This window comes from Rhipicephalus microplus, chromosome 10 (assembly GCF_043290135.1).
Source record: "Rhipicephalus microplus isolate Deutch F79 chromosome 10, USDA_Rmic, whole genome shotgun sequence".
Classification (NCBI taxonomy): Eukaryota; Metazoa; Arthropoda; class Arachnida; order Ixodida; family Ixodidae; genus Rhipicephalus; species Rhipicephalus microplus.
Window position 1 is genome coordinate 16,609,096 of NC_134709.1, and position 15,249 is coordinate 16,624,344.

Here is a 15,249-nt window from a genome sequence, read left to right on the forward strand (position 1 = left end):
CTATAGTGTTTGGACATCCTTGTCGTGTCCGTGACTGTTTGAGGTTTGACTCGGATCACTCTGCGCCGAGAATCAACGTAGACATGACCCATTGAATCACCTAGTTAAAGCTTGTCATCAACCTAGAAGCAGCCTGGAACATCCAGCACCTAGATAAGCCCTACGAAATAGCGAGGTTACTATTTAGAATCGTGCAGTTTAGCTGTTTAAAGGCTTGCACGGCTCATTGCAATCTGCGTGCAAGCTTGTCCTTTTTTTTTTTCAACCGCATCGCACAACGCTCTCTCCAGACTGTTTCCTCCTTTCATGCCGAGAGATGGACCGTGAAATAACCGCTGAAATGACCAGTCACCTCGATAACATTTAGGGTTGCCGTTGGCAGCTATATGGCGCCCATATCCACACTGACATGTTTTCACCCACACTGACATGTTTAAATATAGCTTTTTCCCTTCAAATATAGAAGCATGTAATTTTGCTGCACGGAAGTGTTCATTCATTACCACTTCAAGAATTTCTGGAAGCCTGTTCTTGAATGTTGATTTGTTTGTTGTGTTCTTTTTTTCCCGCTCTTGCAATAGCCACATTGAGACTGCAGTATGTAAAGAAAATAAAAATAAATAAAATAAATTGACTACTTCTTGACCCACTTGACAACGAAAATTTCCAGCTGTCGCCATGGCTATTTTTTGGTTGCTACTTATAAACTTCCGATTTTACTTGTTGAAATGTTTATTTTTTCACCCACAGTAAAGACTCTGCTCATAATAGCTCTGTAGTTTCATTTGGGTAGAAATTTGGCCATAATATCAAATGACATGGCTACATTGCCAACTTTTGGTTTGAGTTCTGACGCTTTTCAAGTGCGCTCGACGGCGACACTGAATTAACCTCGACAACAAATTATACGACCGTATCAGAAGCAGCTGATCACCGAGAAGCCTACAATCGCACAGAGCATCGATCATTGAAGAACGGCGTATACACAGACACGCGTGTGACCGGTGCCCCTCCGAGGGCCTAAAAAGTTATGCGCGCCCGTACTTCTGCTACATTCGCGGGTGCCGGCTTTTTTGCAATCACACTTAAGCCACCAATTCGCGAGGCAATACAAACTTCACGTGAAAAAAAAAGAAGAAAAAAAATGGTAACACGTTTACCAAGCGCGAAACCTGGATACGTGTATATTGAGAGGATACAATGCGGCAGAGAAATCTCATCACGTTCGTCGCAGCAGGTGTCAAACTATAGCGCCGCCTTTCAAGGGCCACAGATTTTTTTTTCTTCGCGTTTTTTTTTTTCCTTTTCCCAGCTGTGACATACTCGTATCACGGACTTCGACGCTAAACCGTGCTTTCAACTACACCTTCGGCTGCGGGAATACCATCTTTTCCTCTGTTTAAGAGGCTTCGGGTCGAGCTTTTCTATGGGTTCTCCTGACATTGTTGTCGCTCGTCATTATATGCTGGACACTCGAGCTACATGTATACTGACTACACAGCTCCGCAATCGTCACCCGCACGTGGTGAAGGCACGTGATGAAGGCACGTCACATCAAGTGACGAAAGGTTGCCCACACGAATGGTCCAGTGCGGTGAAGCGGACCGTTCGTGTGGGCAACCTTTAATCGTGGCCGGTGATAGAGTGACACAAGAAAGCTGGAGCGCTGTCCATCGAAACAGTTAAGAACACTAAGCATCTATAGTTCGCGTAAATGGAGCGTATCGGTTTTCTGGCAAAACTTCGAAAAGCATAATAAGAAAGTGCGTTCGTAAGTGTTTAGTTCTTTTTTTTACTTTATATTTTACATTAGCTGCAACGACTCTTCCTTCGTCGCCTAAGACAGCAGCAATTTATATTCTTTACATGTCTTACTGTCCACACTATTCTACGATCGTCTTTCTGCTCTCATATGCCATCCATAAAGTGTAGCAAGTATGCGTAAATACACACCGGCTGAACGTTCCGTTTTATGTAAAGAGATCCCCTCCTCTCCTATGATTAACCTTTCCTCCTCCTCCTGACGACGTAACACAGATTCAGTCCCTCTTTCCCATGCCTCCCAACTTCTTAATTGTCAAGGGAACCGGACAAAAAGCGTCACCTACTTTTCGACGGCGACAATCGAATTCGTTCTCCCAGACTTTGCTCCGGCCCAGCCATTCGCCGTCGGCGGCGATTCCCGGTCGGCTGCTGCAGCCTCGGCCGTGTCGCCGACCGGAAGCACTTTGTAGGACATCACCGGATCAACTTCCGGTTGCGCACGCCCGTCGCTCACAATCAACTTGCCCCGCCTGCCGACGCCAAACATTGCCTTGAGTCGCTTCATGGCGCACACTAGTATTCCCTCAGTTGACTTCGTGGCCAGGACAGCTGCACGGCCGCGGTTCCGCCACTTCCGGCCCAGCAACGACTCGTAGAACAGACACCCCTAAAAAGACCGTTCTTAAACACTCTAATGTGACCGCGCCAGTCCCGTCATCCCGTTGTTGTCAAATAACGGGGACCGCCGTCGATGCTTGCACTGGGATGAGCAGACACCTCGGGACAATCACTCTGGAGCAACGGTCAGGTGTTCCGGCTGTATCAGAAGTCCGGCGGTCCAGTCTACGCTCACGACGAGGTGTCGCCTGTGTGACCGCCTTAGCAAGAGTTCTACGCGAACTCAAGCCACATGAGAAACGCAATCGACGTTAAGGTGGCCGCCACGACAGCAGTCTAAACTATGTCGCACACGCGCGGCAAAGAACAAGGTGACGGTTCTTGGAACTTGAAAACTACTTCAGCTCACTACGGACGGAAAATACATCGGCAGACGACGCCAGTAGGCGCTTCTTGGAATGGTCCAGTCAGTCCAGTGTACCTTCGATTGCAAGCAGCCTCATTACCAGGTAAGGGGCAGGGTGAGAGATACCTAGTGTACCAGGTCACTGGGAGTACCAAAAGCAGTCCAATCAGTCCAGGTAAAAAACGACGGCAGGGGACCGGAAGCAGTCTTGTGATCCTTGTAAGGGTCGACTGAATCGGAGGCGTCGGGTCGGGTCCTGAACGCTCTAGAAGCCTGTCAGAGTTCCACGGGAGGCGGCAAGTGCCTTCCAAGGTCGGTAGTGGGCGTTCTTCATAAGAATCACGGCGGCGGTGGCGGCGGCAGCATCGCGACGCATTAAACAAGTGAGTTGCAAGCTGCTGCCCCTTCCTTGGCTTCCTGCACAGATAGCCTGGCAGCGTACGCGCGTACTGGCGAACCCCCTCTATCGCATTTTTTTTTTCTTCGCGTCTATCCGAGGCTCGTTTCATTCGCAATATCTCTCTGCCTCACTGGCCCGCGCTCGCCCAAGGCGCATAGCGAGAGAACGCCACAGCTGTTTCCTGTGCTGCTTCTGCTGCAGGAGCGCAGGACGTGTGTTTGTGTGTAAGAGAGAGGCGGAGGTGGGAAAGACGTCCATCGCATAGCACGCACGCATGCAGCCATCGTTTCAGAGAACTCCCAAAGCCTTGAACAGCCCTGGCTCTCTCGGGGCCGTAGCTCTGCGTGGGGGAAAGGGCACGCCGGCGGGGAGGGGCGGGTAGAGAGTTATGTCCTCGTAATAATTTCACAGGGCGCCCACTGTAACGACGTAGAAAAGGTGCGCGCGCGCTTTCGGCGGCAGGCCCGCTCGAGCATGCGCAGAAGCCTTCTCTCGCGTACGTCTCTTTCATCAGGGCAGCTCTGCGCCGAAACTATATCCCCCCTTTTAAATCCATCTTCCAGCATCGGTGCGCTTCACGGGCCGCCCCGATGCCGTCTCGTTCCCGAACACCTTGCTCGGAGAAGAAGACTGCCAGCAAGTCTTCTTCGCGCGTGTCACGCGGACAAGCCTGCTTTCAGGCCCGGAGAATGAAAAGCGCCGAAGGAGCGGGAGAGCTCGATGAAGCACTCGAAGGAGTCGCAGGAGTCACGTACGGCGGCTGATTTGCGAACAACGGAGCACCCTCTGCTATTGCGCGGCGCGACGAGAGACATGACTGACGTCGACGCCAGGTTTCGAATACTGGAAGCACGCATACTGCTTTCTTCCCAACGCCGATACTTAAGACGCAACGGAGAAACGGGAAGAATGGCGACGGACGACAGGAAAAGGCGCCGGCTTTCGTCACTCCCAGAGGCAACCAGCAGAAGCATCTTCAGCACGATAAAAGTTGGGCGAGCCTGGTTCGAATTCTGTGCTTCGGCGGGATCGCCTACGTCGGGCACACCGGAAGATGCCTGAACACACGCTTGAAGGAACACCACAGTTCCCTGGTTGACAGGCGATACACACACTTTTCACACAGCGTTTCACGGGTTTCAGAGATTGTACGGAGGGCGGACGCAGACCTTTATTTGAAAGGACCACGGCGGTTTATAAGCGGCAAGCGGAAACTTAGATGTTACTGAAACCATTCACATCAGCCAAGAAGGTGCTAGGTGTATAAGCCATCCCTATATCAGCTAGCACGAAAAGCAGATAAGGTTCCTGTAACGACACATTCCAGCAGATAATATGATGCTCTAGATAACTGTCTGTCATCTATAGTCATGATTGATTGATTGATTGATATGTGGGGTTTAACGTCTCAAAACCACCATATGATTATGAGAGACGCCGTAGTGGAGGGCTCCGGAAATTTCGACCACCTGGGGTTCTTTAACGTGCACCCAAATGTGAGCACACGGGCCTACAACATCTATAGTCATCACGGAAAACTATTAAACTGCGTAATATAAATGTGAATTCTGAATTGAATATGCCAGTTGCAAGTAGCGCATCGTCCTGCCTTTTGCGGCAGTCTTTCCACGTGATTTAAGAGCGAAGAAGCATTTTCGACGTCTATGAACGGCAAATTTCGTCCCACCACCGTATTCCTTGTGTAACTTACGCAGGTGGCAGGCATTTCACCAAATGGTTTGAATCTTGCAATCAGTACAGAGGGTACTAGCGCTTATTCACTGTGCACAGTGACTATGAGCTAGCTAGGACACGGTCATTGTGGTCGTTAGTTGTCACTGGTCACTAACGTAAGTTAACCTAACTAGCGCGAAAAAAAATTATGGACCATCTCCCCGAAGAGAACCTGATGGAATGCGAAGCAGTAGCGGTGCGCACGGCGTTGACCAGGTTGAAACGGGCGTCGACGCGGGTGCCGGAAAAATGGCTTGAAGCGAAACTCGGGTTGCGTTTACTCGAGTAAACGTTTCTTTTAAACGCAAAGACACGGGAGGCGGGTTGGGTTTCGCGTAAGTTTCGTCGCAAGTAAACGAGCCGAAAGAGTGTTTCTACTCTACGTGCGGTCGAACGTTGCGGGCGGTGGGGAGAGTGAATGGCCTTTACACGCGCTACCCGCACAGCCGCCACGCGCGTGCCAGGACCTCTGCCGCACGCAAGCGGTGGTAGTGGTTAGAAGAAGAGAAAAGGCACCTAATTTCTGCAACCCGGTCGGGAGCACGGCGCAGTGCCTACATCCAAGAAAGCGGAGGACAAATCAGCCAATGGCGATGTTTTTTCACCCTCCGACGTTTTTGCAGCCACACACGCGCGGTGCCGGCACGTGCGTTGCTGCTGTGCGGAAAGCGCATGGAACGGCCCGAAGCGAGAGAGAAGTGTGTTGCGGGCGGGCGGAGGAGCTGGCAGCTGCGGCAAGCGTGCTGCGGGTGAGTGAGAGAGGGACGTTAGCGCGCATGTTCGAGGAAAGTATGCGAGGGGAGCGTGGCATCAACGCGCACCTGCGGTGAGACCTACTTGGCACCGCTCCCACACCTGCGGCGAAGGAAACGCGCTGAGGCGCGTTCACACAGACGCACGTACGTACGACGTTACACTCGCGAGTCAAAGAGCTGCTTCGAATAAAAGAAACTGTACGACATGCGTCCACGTACCTTCGGTTCCTCATGGGTGGCGTGAACGCGGAGTCGCCCAAGTAGTCCGAAAGCACCGACTCTTGTCTGACCAGTTGCTGTTGTAGGAGGGAAGAAACGGAACATCGAAAAATGATAAACGAAGAACCAGGTAAAAACTTTTGTTTCTATTTACAGGTAAATCAAACAAATACGTACTGCCGCCCCACGTGGCGATAATTTGTGGCTACATACCTATCGGTGCGTCCAATAGTTTTTAGGTCTAACTGCGATTAGTAGATCTATGCGCATGAAACCACGAGCAATATAGGTACATTCAAGGATAGAAAATTTTACAGGTAGATATGCATATCTGACCTATATTGCTCGTGGTTTCATGCGCATAGATCTACTAATCGCAGTTAGACGAGCAATATAGGTACATTCAAGGATAGAAAATTTTACAGGTAGATATGCATATCTATCTATCTATCTATCTATCTATCTATCTATCTATCTAGCAAACAGGCACGTCTAAAATTTGTTTATCAACTCCTGCACAATTATTTTAAAATAGACATTTCGAATTACGTGTCTTATTCACAAACACGAGCCACAAGACACAAACATACACACACATTAGTACGATACTAATGCAACACTGATGTGTTTAAATATTCTTTTTTTCCAGTTGCTATTCGCGAATGGAACATGTTGGCCCCTCCCATCACTAACACTGAGTCACTGCCTCAGTTCGAGTTAGAAATTGAAAACAATTCTTAGCTTCTTTAAATACCCAGTGACAATGGTAATGAAACCAGTATGTACTCCTTGCATGTTCTGTAAACAGCCATGTAAGCGGCCTTATTGTTAAACTTGCCATTTTTGTATGCACTTGTACTTTGTTTATTATGTTGTGTAAATATTGCTAATGTACAAAGTGCCAGGTTGATGTTGCTTTTATGTTCTGTATTAATGTTTTTTTTGTACTAGGATGAGCAATCATAGCATCTGTACAGAGTGCCCACCTGCTACGGTCTCAGTAGAGACTGGCAGTATTGCAAATAAATAAATAAATAAATAAATAAATCTATATCTCGATAAATAAACCATCGAATTCCGGCATACATCAGAGGTGTGCGACTTCTCGGCTTCGGCTTTCTCCAAGACACTCCGCAAGATGTCGTTTGTGTCTTGCAGTTTTCTGTTGGCCTCTCTGTAAAATACCAAGCGCAAAAGCCATCAAACAGCGATGTCAACGGCCAGGAGGCAAATACACAAAATTAAAGCTCTTACCTCTATCCTAGTTTCTCTTCGAAAAACGAATTTTTTAACGCACTCGATTGTGACCAACGATAAGTTCCATGACGTTATCAAGTAGGGCCAGCACAATGTGTAATATCATTAAAATATGCGCATTACGAAACTAGATCTGCAAATAGCACTCTAAAAGTAACGCTAAATGCGAGAAAGACGCATAGAATTGGGCTCGCCCTAGTGGCCCAAAGCGGCCATCAATACGAAATTTTTTATTGCGACAAGAACATGACAGCGCTGCATGCGCGGACAGACCGCTATAGGCTCGCAATTTCGTAGCGGTGGTTCCGATGATACCCTATACTGAAAGCGTTTACTGACCCGCTAATCTTTTTTTTTTTTTTTTTAATTGAGCTAGGAGTTCGAAGCGTCCAACTGCCGAACGTGGCGCTTTGCAGTAAGCATCGAATTGGTCAAATTTGAGTTGCACTTTTCACGCTTATAAACTGAACGCTGTCCACGATTAACTACATACTCGTCATGCACCCTTTATAGTGAGAATATGTGCTGTAGTGATATGACGACGCCAGTTATTGGAAACTATTCGCTGCAATATTATACTTAGCAAGCGCGCGGGTAGAGCAAGGCGAATGCCACTATCGCTATCTACACAGAATGCCCACGCTGACCTTAAAAGCGTGTAAGGAAAGAAAAATGTGCGTTTATTGTAACAGGCGTGCGCAGGGTTTCCATCAGGGGGGAAGGGGGAGGTGCGGAAGTTTATCCCAGCGCCACGCCCTACTACTAAGTAGGGCGTGGCGCTGGAATAAACCTTCGCATGGGATAAACCTTCGTATGGAGCAGTTTGTGCTCCCCCGCTTTTTCGTTACTATGAGACCCCCCCACCCAACCCCGCCATGCGCACGCCTGTTTGTTTTCTATAATACGAAGCAACCACAAAGCTTTAACCAAGTACAGTGCTCGCTGGTAAGATACTTTGAGTTTGAGTTTAGTTTATTGACCACGTACAGTTGTACAGTAAGTGGCTGGGACAGAGGGAAAAAAAGCTGTATAAAACAGCTTGACAAAGCCCCATATCCCCATGGCAACTGTGGCAACAAAAACTTTGTTTCGTAGAGTCGATTTTAGCATGGCTACACCTGCTGCAGATATCGACACTGTGGTGGCGTGAGGCTACAGTGTCGATTCCGGCACAAGTATGGCTAAGTTGTGATGACGAAGGCATTCCAGATGGCCGCTTGTGCGACCCCAAATACGTTCAGAATGTTGACTTGTACGTCACCAAGAGATCCACGGAGCGGAGTGGACGTGGAAACGCCACGACATCTAGCGAGGGCTATAGTGACTATAGAAGCTCATGCCACGTTGTGACGTCAGGATAAGGTAGGAACCAAAACTAGCTCTTAAAAATGTACTGTAATTATCTGGTGATGGTGCACTCACGCTTACCAGTGCATTCTCTGGGCTCTTCGGGTCTCTTTTTTTATTTGACGCAACAAAAACGACAACTGAAAATTTTCGTGTCACTATCCCTTTAAAGAACACATGGCCGAATTTTCCAAAGTCCTCCACTACTGCTTCCCTCATAACCACATCGCCGTTTTAGCGCCTAAAACTCCCGACAACTATTATTATTAACGTGACCACCCACAGCCGCGCGTTCCGAGTATCGAGTTTCAGTTGACGAGCACGGTAGACTACGCCAGAGTATGCGTCCCGAAGAATCCAATTCGAGAGTGCTTAAAAGTAACAGTCGATAGGAAACCACGATCCGAACCTAGTTTCATGCGCACTAACCCGAAGACAAATCTGAAACAAATGGCGCGTCGCAGACCGCGGCACAAAAAACTACGAATTACTGAGAGAAAAGACACTCACTGGAGGTGCTGAAGCTGCTTGCTAGCGAGTCCTTGTTCCTGGAGCACGCCCATGATGCGCTCTCGTTCGCTGTAAGTAACAACAGCAAAGCGCGGTTTCGTTCGAAGTGCACAATATTGACTTCGCTTACATTGATTGATATGTGGGGTTTAACGTCCCAAAACCACCATATGATTATGAGAGACGCCGTAGTGGAGCGCTCCGCAAATTTAGACCACCTGGGGTTCTTTAACGTTCGCCCAAATCTGAGCACACGGGCCTACAACATTTCCGCCTCCACCGGAAATGCAGCCGCCGCAGCCGGGATTTGAAACCCGCGCCCTGCGGGTCAGCAGCCGAGTACCTTAGCCACTAGACCACCGCGGCGGGGCATGACTTCGCTTACAAATCATCACACTTTTACAAGTAAAGCTGGTTGAATGAGGGAGGACAACAACGGTCACCGAACGCTGTTACAAACGGAAACACCGACGGCGGCAAGTAGTGCCTACAGATCAAAGCTGACAATGCTACCTTCGCTATTGCATCGGAACCACGTCCGCAGAAGTTGTCAGACCTCCCAGTGCAAGCGTACGGGGAGGCAGGGCACGTCGTGCCATCAGGAACAAACACAGGCGTGCGCCAAGGAGGTTTTGACAAAATTTCATTTTTTTTCTCAACCTCCTTCACGTGCGCGCAGTGGGTTCCCAGAAGGGGAACTCGGCACACGCTCATGGGAACAAAACAACCTAAGAATAAACATAACCTTCACTCATTTGCCATCACTATTCCACCCAAAAATAAATCTGCCAAGATATTCCACCCAATCGTATTTGCCCATTCCCGTGACACTAAATGCCATTCGCGCGTTTCAGATAGCTGGTGCCCGTACAAACACGTGTTCGTCGGTTTCAAGTCAAAATCTTGAACGTTCTGTGAAATTTCATTCAATTTTATCAGATATTCTTATACTACAGATTAGCCAAAAGTATTTTACATGGGAGTGACGAACCTTTAGTTTTAGATATGATTTTCTTTTACATCAGCACACGATAGGGGTACTCACGGTTCGAAAGGAAACCAGTTTACACGGCTCTCTATCACGGGCGAATGACAAGCGCAAGCAGTTCGGCGGGAGGAGCTGGTATTTCTTCTTAAGTTGGAGTCGGCTATACACTTCTGTGAACCTCGAGAGAACCCATGTGGTCAAACTCAACTCATGATTCCACGCGCTACAGTGACAGAGTTCTTGAATCATATCAGTTGCGAAACTGCTTTCCGAAACCCGGACATGTTAATGAGCGATTTTGCGGAAACTTGCAGAATGTCGCGCCGTCTAGGAGCAACAATACGATGAAGTAAATAGCCGTGACGCCGTCCCGCGTACGTTCCTCGCAAGCTGCTCAATGCTACACGTAGTACTGGCATAGTGTTCTCAGCATTATCAGCAAGATGGCGCAATAGGCGCGCGGCGGCTCTCATTTCTCACGTGTGCTTTGGCCCGCGGAGAGGAGGGGAGTGGAGTGGATGATCTCTCCGGCGCCCTTATCTCCCGCTGTGAAGGATCATACGTCTTGGTTGGCGATCGGCTGGAATGATTCTGTTGTAGTTACGGGGCGCACAAAGGTCATTGCAAAGCCTCCGTTTACGGAAAGGGCGCGCTTTTCAGACACGGCGAAGTAACAACTGAGAAGCTTATTCGCGTTCATCTGTGTACCTGTGAGTACGTTTTGTGCGTCATTCGTGCGTGAAAAACGCGGGGCACGTTTCGATCTGCTTGTCATTCTGCGCGTGACCTTCTGATTTGTTGCTATCGCGTTCATTGCTTCGCTTTTGAGGCAAAGCTGTGAGTACGTTTCGAGCGTCATTTGTGCGTGAGAAACGCGGGGCACATTTCGATCTGCTCGCCATTCTGCACGTGGCCTTCAGATTTGTTGCTATCGCATTCATTGCTTCGCTTCTGAGGCAAAGCTGTGACTTCTTATACTGAAGAACTCTGCTCCTGGTCGTATGGCGGTTCTCTGGCCCGTGTCAGAGCCCTTTGTGAAACAGTCCGAGGAGGCTCACTCACTCGTAAAGCGCCTTGCACTTGTCCTCGTACTGCGAGCGAATCTGGGCCAGCTCGCTGCGCGTCAGCGCGACGTTGTTCTGCGTGTCCATTAGGCTTAGCCGCAACTGACGGTTCTCCTGCAGCGCTTCGTCCAGCTTCGAGTGCACCGACGTCAGCTTACGGTCGTGCGTCTCGTTCGCCCTCAGCCACTGCTCGACCTGCGGACGAGAAAAAGAACAAGGCGGCGATTACCCCAGAGGCCATGCTCATCTTGGAGCATGCGTGACCTGCGACCGCGAATGGACGATGACTCGTAAAAAAGAATTCAAGCCCTCCTGTATCGGAACAACGGGAGCGAGTGAAGCTTGGCCTGTCAGTGCCTTACTTACTTGCTTACCTACCTTTCTACTTTCTTTCTTTCTACCTTTCTCTTTATTTATTTGTTTTTTTTTTCAATTTCAATTTTCAAAATTTGTTTTATTGTTTTCGTGTACAAGACACAAGAAACAAAAGGATGTTGGGGCTAAAGGCATATAGCCTGACAGAGGACCCAACACCCTTGTTTGTGCTTTCGTTCTTTCTTTCTTTCTTTCTTTCTTTCTTTATCATCGCGAAGTACATCTTCGAACTGTTTTGTTCCTCTATGCTGGGAATCGGATCTTCATCAACGTGCTTAGCAGCGCAATACCTCACTTGTTACAGGCAACAATGACGGTCCCGCGTTCAAAATTAAAACGGCTCCGATTGGTTGGGAACGTGACGCGAGGGCGCGCCCACACAGTTGATGACGGGCCCAATAAGTCACGTCCCAGCGTCGGCGTAGAAACGTGAGGTCGTTCGTTCACATCCGGGCAACAATGAAACGGCGATTCCGAAGATACAGAAGGCCTGCCCAGCGGCACACTTCGTTCAGGCTTGGCACCACTAGAGCGAAGCCGCTTAAATGTTTTTCAAGCAGTGTTTATCGAAACGTCGGCCAGTCTGTCTGAGGCAACGACTCCTATGGATGTAACCTCTGTAGATTTGCATATGACGTCCTGGACACGGCTTCTGAACGCACTTCACGATGGCGGCTTTGCTATTAACCGAGTCGCAATTAACCTCATTTTGAAAGGGCAGTGCAAAGCCGCAGGGTCAAAGAAACGTAGTAGACACCACGGGCGCTAACCAACAACTAATCTTTATCGCCATTGCGTGCACATATATGCATATGTGCGCCAAACAAAAAACGCTGTTTGTAGTCAGCGCACGCGGTGTCTATACTATGTTTATTTGACACTGCCTTCGCGCTGCCTTCTCAAAATACGTATCATGCACCAACAAACGCAAACCAAAGCAGTGCTCGAGAAATTAACCTGCTTCGATGTGATAACAAAAAAAAAGCCTGCACGTGATGTTTTGGTAGCATTATTACGAGTCGCAAACGTCGCATTCCCCGTTCTTGCGCTCCAATACGGAGGTTACAGTGGCGTCAACGCAAGCCATTCATAGCATATCAACTTGCGAGAACACGTGAATAAAAACCGTGCGATAACGTACAACGGAGTGACGAATGGCACACCTTTTCGAAGAGGGATACATGCGACTGCAGTTCGTTCATTTCTTCGCTCATCTTGGCTTGAAGCGTCCTCCGTTTGGCCTCCACTTCCTCTTGCACCTGCATCGCAAAACGCAGATTAAAAAAAAAATTGGCAGTGTATCTCCGTGCTCCTCTGCAAGTGACGTAACAAGACGATAGCCTTCTGTCTGAAGGCGCTGCGTGAGATACGGCGCCATCTCGCAGTAATGTGAATAAACAGAAGTTTTTTTTTTTTTTAGAACGCATAGCCACTGGTAAGTGGCAACACCAAGTCGTTTCAATGCATCCATCCATGCGGATCAAGGCATATAGAGCGAAATACGAAGGGGTATGCAGTGCGTGTGGAGAGGAGGAGGAAACTGCCGAACACTTGATAATGTTCTCTAAAGGGCTTCACCCTATAGTTCAGGATGATGGCGCAGAGTTTTTCAAAGCACTCAAAGCACTGGGGATTAGGGACAGGGAGGGCAAAATAGACTTGAAGCGGGTAGAATTGACTAGAAGGAGGTTATCTGATTGGTGGCTAAAGTCAAGGCACGAGTGAAAATTAAACTTTTCACTGCAAATTACCAGTCCTCAACTTCAGTATTTAAAGGGAAAAAATAAATCTAGTTTTTGGTTCACTAAGTATTACGGCTTGGTGGCGTTGGCCGCCGTCCGATCTAAAGGGTACAGCCATATCAATCCATCCATCCATCCATCCTGTGTTCGGACTGGCACAGTGGATGGACGTGTGTTTTGAGCGCTCCCGATCGACTGCACAGATAAGTGGCTTTGTGTGTTTCGAGCTTGCTTTTATAACTAATAAAATAGAAGTTTGAACCTTTGTAGCGCTTATTACATTGTACGGCTTTTTCTGGGGTGAATCACCAGGTATTTACTTCCGTGGGTGTGTTCTGTTTGTATGTGTTTTTTTCTCTTGCCAGTCCGTGGGGGATGCGCACGTACACCTAGAACGCAAATTCTTGTAGTAAAGCTTAGATTTTATTTTTTTCGTAGGGCAGGATTCGTCGTACGCCGTGTTTTGTAATTATCGAGTGGCACAATTCATAAGGACAATTGGTGTCACAAGGGCATGGTTAAAAAGGCTGTAAAACGTTCAGGATGCGGGGTGGGTTTGAAAATGGACGCAAGTGCAGACGCGAATGGAGAGGAGGCTGACTCCAAGTGTAGGCAATGTGGGGTCGAGGAAAAAATGGAGAAAATGATGGTTGCCCAGAGTGAACTGCTTATGAGAATCACCGAGCTGGAGACTGCATTGGCGACAGAGCAAGAAAAAACGAGGGCTATGGGATAAAGGCTCAAGTCCGTCGAGAACGCACTAGCGAAGGTGAGCAAAGAAGTGGCCGACGGAGAGAACGGTAGGGCACCGGCAACCAGAACGGCGGAGAAGAAAGAGCAAGCAAGTTCAGAAAAAACAGGTTCAGCCTGTTCAATGGTCGCAAGACCCAGCTTCAGCGAAGTAGTGGTGGGGCTGGGAGGGGACAAAGCAACCGGCGTCACAGGTGCAAGTAACTCCCAGGTGCAGGACGCTCCATCTGAAAAGTCAATGCACGTGATAATCGCCGGGGACTCGAATTCAAATCGATGCGCAGAAGCAATCAAAGAGAGGGTAAGAGGTGACAAGACAGTTGCAGTGGGGACGTTCCCAGGACGCAAGCTGGAAGCAGTCGTGAGGCAAGCGAACGCAAAACTCAAAACTACAGCTGATGGACGAAACCTCGTGATTCACATATATACCCAATAAAATGGTTGGGAGGATGGCGGCCGTGGTAGCTCAGTGGTAGAGCATGGAACGCGTTATTCGAAGGACACAGGTTCGGTTCTTTCCTAAAGCAGGTTATTTTTTCACCCACTTTTCTTTCTTCACATTTACATTACGATTCGGTCTAGTAACATCCCTTATACTTTCCTTGGCATTATTGTCTGTTAGATCTCATTCATATTGTGTAAAAACACACACGGAAAAACGAGCCCTAAAGTATACACTTCTTTCCCATTTTATATATATATATATATATATATATATATATATATATATATATATATATATATATATATATATATATATATATATGAGAGAGAGATAGCGATTTATGCAGAGTGGGCCACAGAAGGTAAGGCCGAAACCATTTTTATTTTTACAGATATTTGATCTCGTTCCACGATGCCACGCGACGTTACATAACACTCGCGTTCAAAATCCAAGCGCTGGTACCTCACCTTGGCCTTGGCTTGCAACTCGACAAGCTTGACTTGGTTGTCCATCTCCTCTTCCATGCGCCGCAAGTGCTCCTCGTGCTCCTTCTTCTCCCTGGACACAGTGCGAAACAACGAGTGTTCTCCTCGGACCACAGTTAAGCCTCGCTCCTTACGCTCCGTTCCAAGTGCATGCATTTTACGGGCTATGCATTCACAACGTATGTACAGCATAATTGCATAACGAGGGGCAAGAAAAGAAAGAAAGAAAGAAAGAAAGAAAGAAAGAAAGAATAAAAGAAATAACGAAAGAAAGAGAAAAGAAATAAACACAGAAAGAATTGACTCCGCTAAGGAAATAGCACACCGTATTTACTCGATTGTAACGCGGCCACAATTGTAACGAGAGGGGCGACTTTTCACTGCATCCTG

At 48.1% G+C, this 15,249-nt stretch overlaps 1 protein-coding gene across 2 annotated transcripts in view; it reads right to left on the reverse strand.

The window, feature by feature from the left end:
* The window catches only part of LOC119180601 (uncharacterized), a 70,318-nt gene that overhangs the window by 26,456 nt on the left and 28,613 nt on the right, over nt 1-15,249 (reverse strand). For both annotated transcript variants that reach the window (XM_075875115.1, XM_075875116.1), the window contains exons 3-8: nt 14,842-14,932; nt 12,601-12,696; nt 11,061-11,257; nt 9,011-9,079; nt 6,983-7,070; nt 5,897-5,973 (exon numbers count right to left, since the gene is read on the reverse strand). In XM_075875115.1, the coding sequence (XP_075731230.1) occupies nt 5,897-5,973; nt 6,983-7,070; nt 9,011-9,079; nt 11,061-11,257; nt 12,601-12,696; nt 14,842-14,932 (618 nt within the window). The remainder of the gene's footprint in view (nt 1-5,896; nt 5,974-6,982; nt 7,071-9,010; nt 9,080-11,060; nt 11,258-12,600; nt 12,697-14,841; nt 14,933-15,249) is intronic.